The 13,788-nt window shown below is 43.0% G+C and overlaps 1 protein-coding gene across 1 annotated transcript in view; it reads left to right on the top strand.

Moving 5' to 3' along the window:
* The window catches only part of FGD5 (FYVE, RhoGEF and PH domain containing 5), a 233,993-nt gene that overhangs the window by 104,916 nt on the left and 115,289 nt on the right, over positions 1-13,788 (top strand). The window contains exon 2 of the mRNA XM_006901054.1: positions 7,769-7,901. Within this exon, the coding sequence (XP_006901116.1) occupies positions 7,769-7,901 (133 nt within the window). The remainder of the gene's footprint in view (positions 1-7,768; positions 7,902-13,788) is intronic.

Genomic DNA, 13,788 nt, shown 5'->3' with positions numbered 1-13,788 from the left:
AGCATTTGTCCCTTTGTGACTGAGATACCTCACTCAGCATAATGTCCTCCAGGTTCACCCATTTTGAATAATATTGCATGAGTTCCTTGTTTTTCAAGTTGTTTTGTGCCGTTTAACTCATAATAGCTCCAACTCCGGACATCTTTGGTAAAGGACCAAAGACTGATAAATTCCAGAGTGAAACCTGAGTATAATCTGCTTAACTTTTGTTGTTGATGGGTCTTCTTCCAATCCTACATTCTTTCATAAAGTCCAGCTTCTCAAATGATTTGTTCAGCATAGAGATTAAACAGGTATGGAGAAAGGATACAGCCTTGACAAACACCTTTCTTGACTTTAAACCATGCAGTGTTCCTTACTCTGTTTGGACAACAACTTCCTGATCTAGGTATAGGTTTTGCATGAACACAAGTGTTCTGGGATTCCCATTCTTCTCAATGTTAGCCGCAATATGTTATGATCCACACAGTCAAATGCCTTTGCATAGTTGATAAAATACAGGTAGATATTTTCTGGTCCCTGCCAGGATCCATCTGACATCTGCAATGATATTCTTGCTCTTCTAAATCCAGCCTAAAACAGCCATTCTCTGTTCATGTACTGTTCTGTTGTTTTGTACTCTAGAGAACTGTTCTAGCCATGTAAAAATAATCTTCAGTAAGATTTTATTTGGATGTGCTGTTAATGATACTGCTTGAAAATGTCCACATTTCCACAATCTGTTGAGTCACCTTTTTTGGAAATTGGAGCAAATACAGATCTCTTTCCATATATTGGCCAGGTAATTGTCCTTCAAATTTCTTCCATTGCCTAGTGAGCACATCTGGGCTGCATTTGTTTGTTGAAACATGTCAGTTGGTTTCCCATCAATTCCTGGGACCTTATTTTTTTGCCAGTGCTTTCAGTGCAGCTTGAACTTATTCTTTCATCATCATCATTGGCTACTGATCATAAGCTGAAATCTGTAGTTATTCCTAGTGTATCTATCCAAAGGAAGAAGTAGTTATTTATCCATGTCACAGCTCTACCAGGGCCTGATAGACACTTGGCCTGTCAAAGTTGTTAAGAAACTACATTTCTGTAAACTTTCACTAAAATCACAATAAAATAAGGTTTAAAAATGAGTAAAATACATGGATAAATATATTCTAACTAAAATAACACCTAAAAAATGTTTCTATTACTTGATATCTGAAGCTCAACCTGTAGCAACTATCAAGAGTCTATACGAAAGAGTATTAGAAATAATTGTAGAAAACTTCTGCAGTCTAGTGAAGAACATAAATCTATAAATCTAAGAATCCCACAGAACCCAAAGACACATAATAGTTTGGTTTTAGGTGACATCCAGGCAACTATGACTCATAGTTATCCTGTGAATAACAGATGTGAATTCTGTCCTATCCTGTACCAGCCTCATCATCTCTGACATACTTGAGCCCATTGCTGGTCTTCCTCTCCTTTGCTGACTCTCTGCCTTTCCAAGCATGATGTCCCTTTCCTAGAAATGGCCTCCTCCTAGCATGCTTTACCATCTGTACTCCTAAGGAGTACTCTGATTGCACTTTCTCCAAGGAGTCACTGTGGGTTGTAGTCAACAGAGTCAATGAAAATTGTTTTGACAGACCTTGTCATAGACATTAGTTAAATAAGAAACCAAAACATTTTATTTGACCACAAACATTAATATAGCTACTCTTGAAGATTCTTTTCCTCTTGTAAATTCTATTTATAGATGATCTTCTGCATCTGTACTTCAGGTTGTTTTACCCTTAGCTAGTGTGAATACTTCAACTAGGAAGCAGCCGTCAGAACAGAGCAAGGATACACTACAGGGTTCCAAATTAGAAAAGTTGTACATCAGGGATGTATCCTGTCTCCATATGTTTTCAGTTTATATGCAGAACAGTTTATTTTGGAGGCTGGACTTTATGAGGTGGAATGTGGCATCAGGATTAGAAAAAGACTTATCAACCACAGGCACTATGCAGATGACACAACCTTGATGCCAGAAACTGCGGAGGACCTGAAGTATTTGCTGAAGAAAATCAAGGACTGTAGCCCTCAATATGGATTGAAGCTCAGCATCTAGAAAACAAAGATTTTCACCACTGGGCCAGTTGGCAGCATCATGATAGATGGTGAAGAGATTGAGATTGTGAATAGCTGAAGCTTGGTTGGCTACATTATCAACACTTTTACCAACAGCCAGGAAATCAAGAGATGAATTGCATTGGGCAAGTCTGCTGTCAACGACCTCTCCAGAGTACTGAAGAGCAACAATATCAGTCTAGAGACTAAGGGGCACCTGATCCAGGCCATAGTCTTGCTATGCATCAGAGAACTGGACAATGAATAAGGATAATAGAAGAAAAATTGATGCCTTTGAGTTGTGATGCTGCAGAAGAGTATTGAATATACTATAGACCGCCAAGTGGACAAACAGATCTGTCCTGGAGAGGGTAAAAGCGAGGCTGCTCCTTGGAGCCAACAATTTTTAAGCTCTGTCTCACATACTTGGACACATGGCCAGGAAGGACAAGTCCTTGGAGATGGATATAATTTTTGCAAAGGTAGAGGAACAATGCTGGAGAGGAAGAGATGGATTAATACAGTAACTGGGATAATGGGGGTAGGTGTGTCAGAGACAGTGAGATTAGCTCAAGATAGAACAGAGTTCAGAGCTGTTGTACATAGGGTCGCTGTGAGTCACAAGTGATTTGATGCCACATAACAACAACATTGTGAATAGTGCCGTAGTCAACACTAGTGCAAAAGTCTCTATTTGAGTCTCTGCTTTCAAGTCTTCCACCTCGGAGTAGAATATGAAAGTTCTCTTTTTAGCTCTTTTCCACATCTGCTGTATTATTTTTTTATTCATACATTTTTGGCACATCCTTACCAACACTTGTCATTATTCTTTTAAATCTTAGCCGTCCCAGTGTGTATAAAATGAGATCTCACTGTAGTTCTAATTTGCATCTCTTTGAGCAACTTTTCATGTCTTCCTTGGCCATTTGGATGTCTTCTTTGATGAAATGTTTATTCTAGTCCTTTTCTCATTTGAGACAGAGAAAAAGGGAGAAATTGATCTCAAGGACATGGCTCACACACTAGAGGATAGCAGGTGCAAGTCCATGGGTCAGATGTCAGGCCATCGGTTTCTTCTGACTCATGTAGCTTGAGGGATTAAGCAACCTAAGATCAGCTGTTTGCAATGCAAGATGCTTACTTTGGAAGTAGACACACCTAACTAAGATTAGTAGGCCAAGGACTCAGGTTCAAAGAATGGCAAGTCAGATGGTGACAGGCCAGATCAGGATCCTCACTGAGCAAAAAGCAAACATGAATGTCTAAATGTATTTCATACAGGCCACACCCCCAAGGAAAATTCCTTTCAATTGATTAGTTGATCACAGCAGATCTGAGTATGAAAGTCATAATAAGAGATCTCACCAAGATATGTAATTATTTGTGTGTGTATAATACACACATTCATTTTAGTTGGTTTTCAGTGACATTCTGGTCCTGGATTTCCTTGGTAATCATTCTGGATGGCCTCTCCAATATTGAAAAACTAAAAGCAGTGTATTGAAGTCACAGAATTCTGTCTTTTGTTGTTATAAAAACACCATTGAGTTGAATATGGCTCTTAGCGACCCTGTGAACAATGGGTCTGAACCCTGCCCTATCCTGTGCCATCCTGTCACTTCTTGTATGCTTGAGCCTATTACTGTGGTCACGGTGTCAGTCCATCTTGTTGAAGGTCTTCCTCTCTTTCTCTGACACTCCACCTTCCTAGCATAATGACCTTTTCCAAAGATTGGACCCTTCTAACAACATGTCCAAAGAATGTGAGATGAAGTTTCACTATCCTTGGCTCCATGGAGTAACCCGGCTTTAACTTTTTCAAAACATTTATTTGACCTTGAGGCAGTGGGTGAGCTATTCAGAACTCTTCTCCAACAGCACATCTCAAAGGCACTGATTCTTCTGTCATCCTCATTCATTCTACAAATTTCAGATGCTAAGCAAATAATTGAAAATAGCATGGCTTGGATTAGATGCACTTGTCATTAAACGACATCATTGCTGTTCAGGACTTTGAGTTCCCCGACGGCAGACTTTTCTGGTGTACAATATATCTTTTGAGTTCTTAACTTCTGGTGCCAAGGGTGTTGATTGTGGATCCAAGTAAGATGAACTAATTCACATTTTCTGTCTCATCTCCTTCCGTCATGATGCTGCCTGTTGGCATGGTGTTGAGGAATTTTGTTTTCTTTATGGTGAGATGTAATCTGTACTGAATGCTGTAGCAAGAGTTTCACGTCTTCTTTACTTGAAGCAAGCAAGGTTTTCTCATCTGTGTAATGCAAGTTGTCAATGAATCTTCCTCTGATCCTGATGTCACGTGTGTCTTCATATAGTCCAGTCTTGAATGATTTGTTCTGCATACATATTGAATAGTTATGGAGAAAGATATATTCCTGACACACAACTTTCTTGATTTCAGACCATGTAGTGTTCCCTTGTTCTGTTCAGACAGCAGTTTTTTAGTCTAGGTATATGTTTTGCATAAGCGCAAGTAAGTGTTCTAGAATTCCCATTCTTCTCAATGTCACCCATAATTTGTTGGGATTCATACAGTCAACTGCTTGTCCATAGTCAATAAAACACAAAGAGCCATCCTTCTGGTATTCTTAGCTAAGATCCATCTGACATCAGCTATGATATCCTGGTGCCACATTTTCTTCTAAATCTAGCCTGAATTTCTGGCAGTTCAATGTCTATGTACTGTTTTGGCCATCTTTTAATAATCTTCTGCAAGATTTTACTTGCGTATGTTATTAATGATGGTTAGATGTTCTACCTACTTCTACCTATTTCCTGGCCACTCATGTGGTGAGAGTCCAAGTCCATGGCTCAAAAAGCCATTTTGAACAATAAAGCCTAAGATACCACAGGATCAGCGGCAAGGGCAGCATGTCCTGCCTGCCTGAGCTGGCATGAGAGTCAGCCTAGCCAGGCCCATGCGCGGCAGCTCCTTTCTTCCCTCACATCCACCTGTCTCTCCCGTGCTTCATCCTGCCACTCCCCCAGAAAAGGAATCAGTATTTGAGCTTAGTTTCATAATACTATACATTTGATAGGATTTACTAAGTCCAGATGCTAGATTTCGAGTATATAGATTAGCCTTGAGAAAAATTTGGGGCTACACTGCTGATGTCAGGAGAGGGAGTTATTGAAGGTTCCTGAGCAGGAGAGGGGCCTGGCCTGGTGTCTGTCGGAAAACAGTCTTGAGGTGAGCAGACAGGAAGATTGAAGCAAGGAGCTCTGACCTCCTCAGAAAAAAGCTTGGTTGGCTTATGTGTCCCATCCTGTGCATTATATGCAGCCCACCCACTCCAAACCACACTGGCCTCTTTAATTCCCTGAATGTGTCAAGCATTTTGCTGCCTCATTTCTTATATACGTCTAAGTTTTCTGTCTGAACCAATCACTGTATTGTCACATGGCTGACTCCTCCTCCTCCTCACCTCCCTTAGTCTATGCCAGGAAAGCACTTTGCCTTTCAAAATCAATTAGATTATTGATGAGTATCTGTTAATTCACTTTTTGAAGCTAGGGGAACCTTATCCCTTCATTCACTATTGTTTACCCAGTACCTAGCCCCGTGCCTGGAACAGAACAGACAGTTCATAAATATGTACTGAATTACATTATTAATGTTGCTGTTATTGTTGTTGTGTACTGTTGAGTCACCTATAGCCCTAAACCCTGCCCTATCCTGTGCCAATCTTACTGTCTCTGACACACCTACCCCCATTACCTCAGTCACTGAATCAATCCCATCTCATCGAAGATCTTCCTCTCTTTCACTGTCCCTCCACCCTCCCAAGCATGACATCCCTCTCCAAGGACTGATGCCTCTTCCTTGCAACATGCCCAAAGTATGTCAGACAAAGCTTCAGAATACTTGCCTCCAAGGAGCAGCCTGGCTTCACCTCTCCAGGATGAACTTGTTTGTTCTCCTAGCAGTCCCTGGTATATTCAGTACTCTTCTCCAACTCAAAGATATTAATTCTCCTTCTGTCATCCCTAGTCATTGCCTAGCTTTCTGATGCATAGCAAGTAGTTTGCAAAGACCATGGCCTGTATCAGGCACACTTTAGTCTCTAGACTGACATTGTTACTCTTCAGTCCTTTGGAAACATCTCTGATTGTAGACTTTCCCAATGCAATTCATCTTTTAATTTCCTGGCTGCTGATACTAAGAGTGTTGATTGTAGAGCCAAGCAAACTGAAGTGGTTAGCAACCTCAATCTCTTCACCATCTATCATGATGTTGCCAATCGTCCCACTGGTGAGAATCTTTGTTTTCTTGATATTCAGCCTCAATCCATATTGAAGGCTACAGTCCTTGACCTTCAGCAGCAAGAGCTTCAGTTCATCCTCAGTTTCAGCAAGCAGGATTGTGTTATCTGCATAACGCAGATTGTTGATGAGTCTTCCTCCAATCCTGATGTCACATTTCTCCTCATAGAGCCCAGCCTCCTGAATAATCTGTTCTGCATGTAGATTGAAAAGATAAGGAGATAAAACACAACCCTGGCATACACCCTTCCCAATTTTGAACCATGAGGTGTCTCCTTTCGCTGTTCTGATAACTGCCTCCTGGTCCAAGCATAGTTTTCGCATTAGCACAATCAAGTGTTCTGGATTCCCATTCTTCTCAGAATCAACCACAGTTTGTTGTGATCTATATAGTCAAATAGTATTAATGAATGATTATAATTGTTAATTAAAACATTTATGCCATTAATTAGTAGTAATATTGTAGTAGCTGCAGGCATATAAATGAGATTGTTGTCACGCCTCCCTCAGCTTTTCAGGCACCTGTCAAGAAAGTAAGATAGGAATCATTTCCCCCATTTAGTGGAGATAGAAACTGAAACACTGTGTTTTGGCCTTGATGTACCTTATGGTAGAGCTGGGGCTGGGTTATTATCCGCACGTGCACCATGTGGCTCTGTCTGCCACATCATGACAAAGACTGCAGCCACCTTGAAGGCTGACTCCACAGTGTGACCTCACCCATTCAGGTGCTGAGGCCAGTCAAGCAGAAGCTGACCAACAACTGGCCCTGAGCACCTCCCATTCTTGTAGTAAACTATTTAAACCTTCCTGTATTGCTTTAGGGAGCTCTCCTGTAGCAAGTTGTGCTGCTAACATAAACACTGAATCTCTCTGGCAGTTCAAATCCACCAGTGGCTCTGAGGGAGAAGGATAGGCAATCTCCTCCCATGCAGTTTACTGCCTCTGAAAACCCTCTGGAGGGTCAGTAGTCATGGCAGTGAGGTTTTTTTCTTTCACTGCTTTAGGTCCCTGGGTGGCACAAACTATTTATACTTGACTTCTAACCTTTAGTTAGTGATTTTGGCACCAAAACCCCTGGTAACCTGCTTCAGCACAGAAAACCTCATGGGGCCAGTTCTTCTGTGTTGCACCTCGGGTTTCCTTGACTCAGGATCAACTTCATTCACAGCAGTCGGTTTGGGTTCCCAGTCTGCCTTTTTTATCTAACATGGAGACAAGTCTGTCTCCCTCCAAGACCAAGTTTGTGCCTGTGTCTTACTCATTTTTTAGGTTCCTGCAGAAGCGCTCATTAATGGCTTGCACTGTCTCTCCAAAGCCACCCATCCTGGACTTACCCTGTGCCTTCTCTGTACAGAGAGCTCTAATTCTGCGTCTCTCCTCTCTTATCCAGCGCCTACACAGAGCCCTACAAGGTCTGCCCCATCTCCACAGTAGCCCCTAAAGAGGACATCACGTCGGATGAAGAGCAGGGGAGCTCAGAGGAGGAGGAGAGTGCTCTAAGAGACCCCAGCCTCACCAACAAGGTAGGGCACCTCTCAGGGAAGGAGAAGGGTGGGCTTTGAGGGGTCAGAGGAAGTGTGGAGATGTGGTCAAAGATCGCCACACCTCCTCTCAGTGTGAATGGAACTGTTTGTGCAAATGACTGCCCTGAGCTGGACACCCAGGACAAGTCACTTAGTGGCTCAGCTGCAGCATTTAAAACGTGGCAGACACAACCCTGCCTAGTGATGCAGGCAGCACTGGTCCTGCTCACACGCTCCAGCCAAGGAAAGTGCGTGCCCTTGGTGACAAAGGGCACTGGAGCTGTGTTACCAGCAGACCTGAGATCTGATGACCTTGGGCCTCACCTTCCCCATCTGTAAGGTGAGGATCGTTATGTGGTTGGGCTGTGTTAGAGATATAATCGAGCCTCATTAACTGCAGTTTCAGGCACAGAAGCTCGTATTCCCTTGACATTTCCATTATGCTGAGAGAGCCAGTGTGAGAGGTGGTGTTCATCTGAAGCTGGAGGATGAGCTGGGTCCTGAGTTACTGTGAAGACCCTGGCCCCTTATCAGTGCCCACCACCCTCTCTCATGCCTCTGGGGAGGAATCAGAAACTAAAGATGTGTGATTATCAAGAACCATGATGATTTGTGTTCTTTATTGGGTGCACCCAGTGAGCGTGGTCCTTACCTTGTGACTGACATCATCTCCCTCACCCTTGAGCTTCCCACACTAAACAGAATCAGGTGAGGGGGTGAAGAACCCACTAAGGGTTATACAGCTGGTACGTGGCGTCACCCAGGAACTATCACGGTTTGAGAAGGTGGCGGCCACCTCAGCCTCCCCCATCCTGTCTTTGGAACCTCTCCCTTGTCTTTGAATGAGTTGATGCCACGACCGGGGTCCATCGTCTCCCGCACAGCTGACCTCCTCCAAGCCACTTCTTCTGATTTAGCCTCCACTCTCAGTCACCTCCTTCCCTTGACTAGAGGCGACTATTACAGATCGAAGCTCTAGCACAAGTGCCTGGCATGGACCAGGCGTTTGAGACGGGGTAAAACCTTTCGGGTATTTTTTTCATCCATACAATTGATTGCTTTTACAAGTTCATTTGTTGGTGCAGTGTTTTCATTAGATAATGTACCAAATGCTGGGGGACACTTAATAAGGTTCCTGCCTCTTTTCACGGGAGCCCTACTTTTCCACTCAGTTCCTTCTCTTTTCTTCTTGAGCCCCTTCTCCGCTTCACTGCTAGCCCACTTGTCTTTGTGTAGATAGAGTCAGCACTTGCCAGCTGCTGGCACTATCCTCAGTGCTTCCACATGTGTCATCAGTGGTGAGGTGGCTTCATTCCTGTTTTATAGTTGAGGACAGTGAGCTTCAAAGGTCACACTGCTAGCAAATGATTCATGGTCTGAGAACATAAAAATGGGTGTGATCTCTCCAAATCCAAGGTTGGTTGTCTTTGCAGTGTGGTAATCAGATGGACTTCATATATATATATATAAATATCCTCTATTCTCCACATTCACAGGGAATTGTGAATTTCTGTAGGGGAAATTTTAATTATTGGTGCCCATTTAGAGCTGGAAATATAATTAATATGTTTGAAAGTTAAAAAAGATATTATTGTTGTTGTTATGTGCTGTCGAGTTGCCTGAGATTCAGCAACATTATGTACAACAGCCCTAAACTCTGCTCTATCCTGTGCCAATCATATTGTCTCTGACACACCTACCCCCATTACCCTAGTCACGTCATCAATCCATCTCATCCAGGGTCTTCCTCTCATGCACTGTCCCTCCACCCTCCCAAGCATGTTGTCCCTCTCCAAGGACTAGTCCCTCCTTGTAACATGTCCAGAGTATATCAGACAAAGCTTCAGAATCCTTGCCTCCAAGGAGCAGCCTGGCTTAACCCTCTCTAGGATAAGCTTGTTTGCTCTACTAGCAGTCCATGGTATATTCAATACTCTTCTCCAGCACCACAGCTCAAAGACATTGATTCTTCTTCTGTAATCCCAGGTCATGGTCCAGTTTTCTGATGGATAGCAAGTAATTGCATAGACCATGGCCTGGATCGGACACACCTTAGTTTACACACTGATATCATTACTCTTCAGTACATTGGAGAGGTCTCTGACAGCAGGCTTTCCCAATGCAATTTGTCTTTTTATTTCCTGGCTTCTGTTTCCAAGAGAGTTGATTGTGGCGCCAAGCAAAACTAAAGCTGTTTCACCATCTATCATGATGCTGTCAACCGTCCCAGTGGTGAGAATCTTTATTTTCTTGATGTTGAGCTTCAATCCATATTGAAGGTTGCAGTCCTTGATCCTCTGCAGTAAGCACTTTAGGTCCTCCTCAGTTTCAGCAAGCAGAGTTGTGTCATCTGCATAACTCAGATTGTTGATGAGTCTTCCTCCAGTCCTGATGCCACATGACAGCTGTTAAAAATCCTATAGTGAGGAATTCTACGCTCACACACACCTGATCACCATACCTCAGAGTCAGCAACACACCAGCTAGTGGTGGAGTTGGTCAGAGCCAGAAGCCAAGTCATTGCTGTGGAGTTGGAACTGATCATAGCAGAAGCAGAACCGCCACTGCATTTTTGAGAGGCTATAAATTAAATGGGAGGAGATTGCTCCTCTTTCTCCCTCAGAGTCGCTGGTGGATTTTACCCTTTAGATTACCAACCCATCTCCCACAGACTACGTCACTTGAGAATCCTTGGAGTCATGGAATTTGAGTGCAGAAAAATACTGTCATTTGAGTTTTGGTCCCCACTCTGAAGCAGGAGTTGGGTCTGCTCTTTCCCAGAAGATTGGATGGGCCCATGGAGCAGCAGTACCTCCCATTGGCTTTCAGTGATCCCTACCCCATAGTGGTTCCTACCAGTCTTACGGGCCTCTCCTTGAACCTTCATCTGAGACCATCTGTGTCTCTTTTGTTTTCCTGTCTCTAAAATGGGGACGTTCATACTAACTATTGGGATGTGAGAGGGTTGAACGAGGACATGGATGTGAAATCGCTGGGCACATAGTAGTGACAAAGTAATTATCTGTTGTTTTGGAATTGAAGACGCAGAGCGGAGTGGAAGAAGAATAAGTTTGACTTGCCCAGGGTCATTGTGAAGACCCCAAGTACTAGACCCCTAGGTTTTGGTGGTTATCTGAGTCAACTTCCCAAATCTGATCTTCTGCATCGATATCACTAGGAACAAGAAGTTTTCAATAAGCAGGTCACTCACCCACTCATTGCCACTGAGTTGGAACTGATGTATAGCTCCCTCTCCGCTGGGTTTTCTGAGGCTGTAACTCAAACAGGGAGAGGTCACCCATCTTTCTCGAAGGTGGACTTGAATTACCAGAGAAGTGTCACTTTTGGGTGAATAGCACAACTTCTTCTAGACTACACCACCAGTGGCATAGTGGATAATAGGGTCATGCCCACCTCTGCCACTTACTTAGCTGTGAAACTTGGGCAGCATACTTAATCTATGTAGTCTTCTGTTTCTTATCTGTAAAATTGGCATAAAAATAATAGTGCCTATCTTGATTTGTGGAAATCCAAAAACGAGTTGCTTTAGGAAAGTCTGCTGTCAAGAATCTCTCTGGAGTGCTAAAGAGCAATGGTGTCAGTCTAGAGACTAAGGTGTGCCTGATCATGGTCTTCTCAATTGCTTGCCGTGCCTCTGAGAGGTGGACGACAGAATAATAGATGCCTTTGAGTTGTGGTGCTAGAGCAGAGCATTGAGCATGCATGCCATGGACTGCCAAAAGAACAAATGTCTGTTCTAGAGAGGGCGAAACCAGGTTGCTACCTGGAGGCAAGGATTTTGAAACTCCTTCTCACATACTTTGGGCATGTTGCCAGAAGGGACTAGTTCTTGGAGAATAATATCATGCTTGGAAGGGTAGAGGGTCAGTGCAGGAAAGGAAGACCTTGGACACAGTGATTATGGCAGTGGGGTGAGGTGTGTCAGAGATGATGAGGTTGCCTCAGAATAAGGCAGATTCAGAGCTATTGATCATATGGTCACTGTGAGTTACAATCTAAACAGCCAATTACAACAGCAGTTAGATTTGAAATGAGTGTAATGAGTCTTAAGAAGACTTGGAATAATGTCTGACATTTTAAAAAACGAATGAAGCTCTAACCTTTGGGGTGAGAGTGTGAGAAGAAGTCTCTAGACCAGCATCCCTTAGGCCTCACCATCACGATGCCAGGGATCATGAACTGTAGTAGCACCTGTATAGGAATATAGTCCCTATTATTCCTGCCAGATCAAGAGCCAAGTAAAGAGCCAATCAAAGCCAGTGCATGCCAGCGTTGTTCAAGACGAGAGTCCGCTATGAGTCTAAGAGCAGAGAGGTGTCTAAGTAAATCTCTGGCTTCATGGCCTGTCACTTTCATCTCTGGGCTCCAGTCTTCTTACCTACAGAATGGAATTGAGAATATCTGTCCTCTGCTTTCTTGTTTTTCTTTATAAATCTATCAATGTTGAGATCTCCTTTAAAAAATTAAAATTTAATTGCATAAATCACACTTTTCTGCATTCTCCTTGTAAAATATTAAACCTTTAAAAGCCCAGTTACCAATCAAGTTGCCAGGCTCAAGGCGGCCCCGTGTGTGTCCAAGTGAAACAGTATGTGTTCTGTAGCATTTTCAGTGGCTGCTGCTTCAGCTGTAACTTATCAGGCCTTTCTTTCAAGGTGACCCTGGATGAACTCAAACACCTAACCTTTTGATTGTTGTTAAGTACTGTCAAGCCGTAGACGACTCATAGCGACCCTATGAACAAAAGACCTGAACACTTGTATAACTTTCATAGTTTCTCCAAGTTCAACTGATTATGTTAATTTTACATGCCATCAGAACCAGCAAGCTGCTTGTAGTTGACCTTCCAGGAGATTTTCAGAGGTGGGTGACTCTAATCTGTGGCCTTCAGGCCTGTTTTTAATTGTTTTCGGTCAAACATTCTTCTAGGTCCTATAGCCCTACTCTGTCCACTTGCTGTTCAAAGGTAACTCGTTGTTGCTGTAAAGCTGAACACTGTGACACTGACGTGTCAAATGCAATAATGGTCACGTATGGTGGACAGTGTTTGGTGGAGCTCCCTGATTTAAAAAGCTTGGAAGCAGGAGTGGCATCTACTTCTGAAATAGCTTACCTCCGGAAACCCTATGAACCTAGAAAAAAGATGAAAGTTATACGAGTGTCCAGGTCTTTTGTTCATAGGGTCCCTATGAGTCATCTACTACTCGACAGCACTTAACAACAACAACAACAAAGCACACAGGTTGGAAGCAGAAATGGCATCCACGTCTTAAACAGCATGCCTCTGGAAACTATGATCTTTGAGAAGCGATATTTATTGAAAGACTTCAGGTCTTTTGTTTATGGGGTTGCTATGAGTCATGCTCACCTTGACGGCAATCAACAACAGCAGCAAAGCACACAGGAGGGGATTGCTCTGAAGTGGCAGTGGATTTGAACTGTGTGCCTTTGAGTTGGCAGCACAGTTCCTTACCACTAGGCTACCAGAGTTTACAGCATTATAGATAAAGATTCAAGTCTCCTTAAACATGTATTCCTAATCCCTGGGACCTCACAAATGTAACTGTAATATACAATTGGGGGTATATCTTTCTAGAACTTTCCCTCTGTAGTCGTCATACATACATAATATGAGTATAAAAGAGATTGTGGAATTGGGTTGTTTTCCCTTTTTATATCAAACTATGCTGTTAGGGACCCCTCCAGAGTACTAAAGAGCAATGGTGTCTCTCTGGAGACTAAGGTGCTTCTGATACAGGCCATGGTCTTTGCAATCACTTGTTACGCATCAGAGAGTTGGACAATGACCAAGGAGGATAGAAGGAGAATTGATGCCTTTGAGCTGTGGTGCTGGAGAAGAGTATTG

Source organism: Elephantulus edwardii, unplaced genomic scaffold, assembly GCF_000299155.1.
Source record: "Elephantulus edwardii isolate Elephantulus edwardi_28Jun2011 unplaced genomic scaffold, EleEdw1.0 scaffold00306, whole genome shotgun sequence".
NCBI lineage: Eukaryota > Metazoa > Chordata > Mammalia > Macroscelidea > Macroscelididae > Elephantulus > Elephantulus edwardii.
This window is presented reverse-complemented; position numbering and strand designations above follow the sequence as displayed.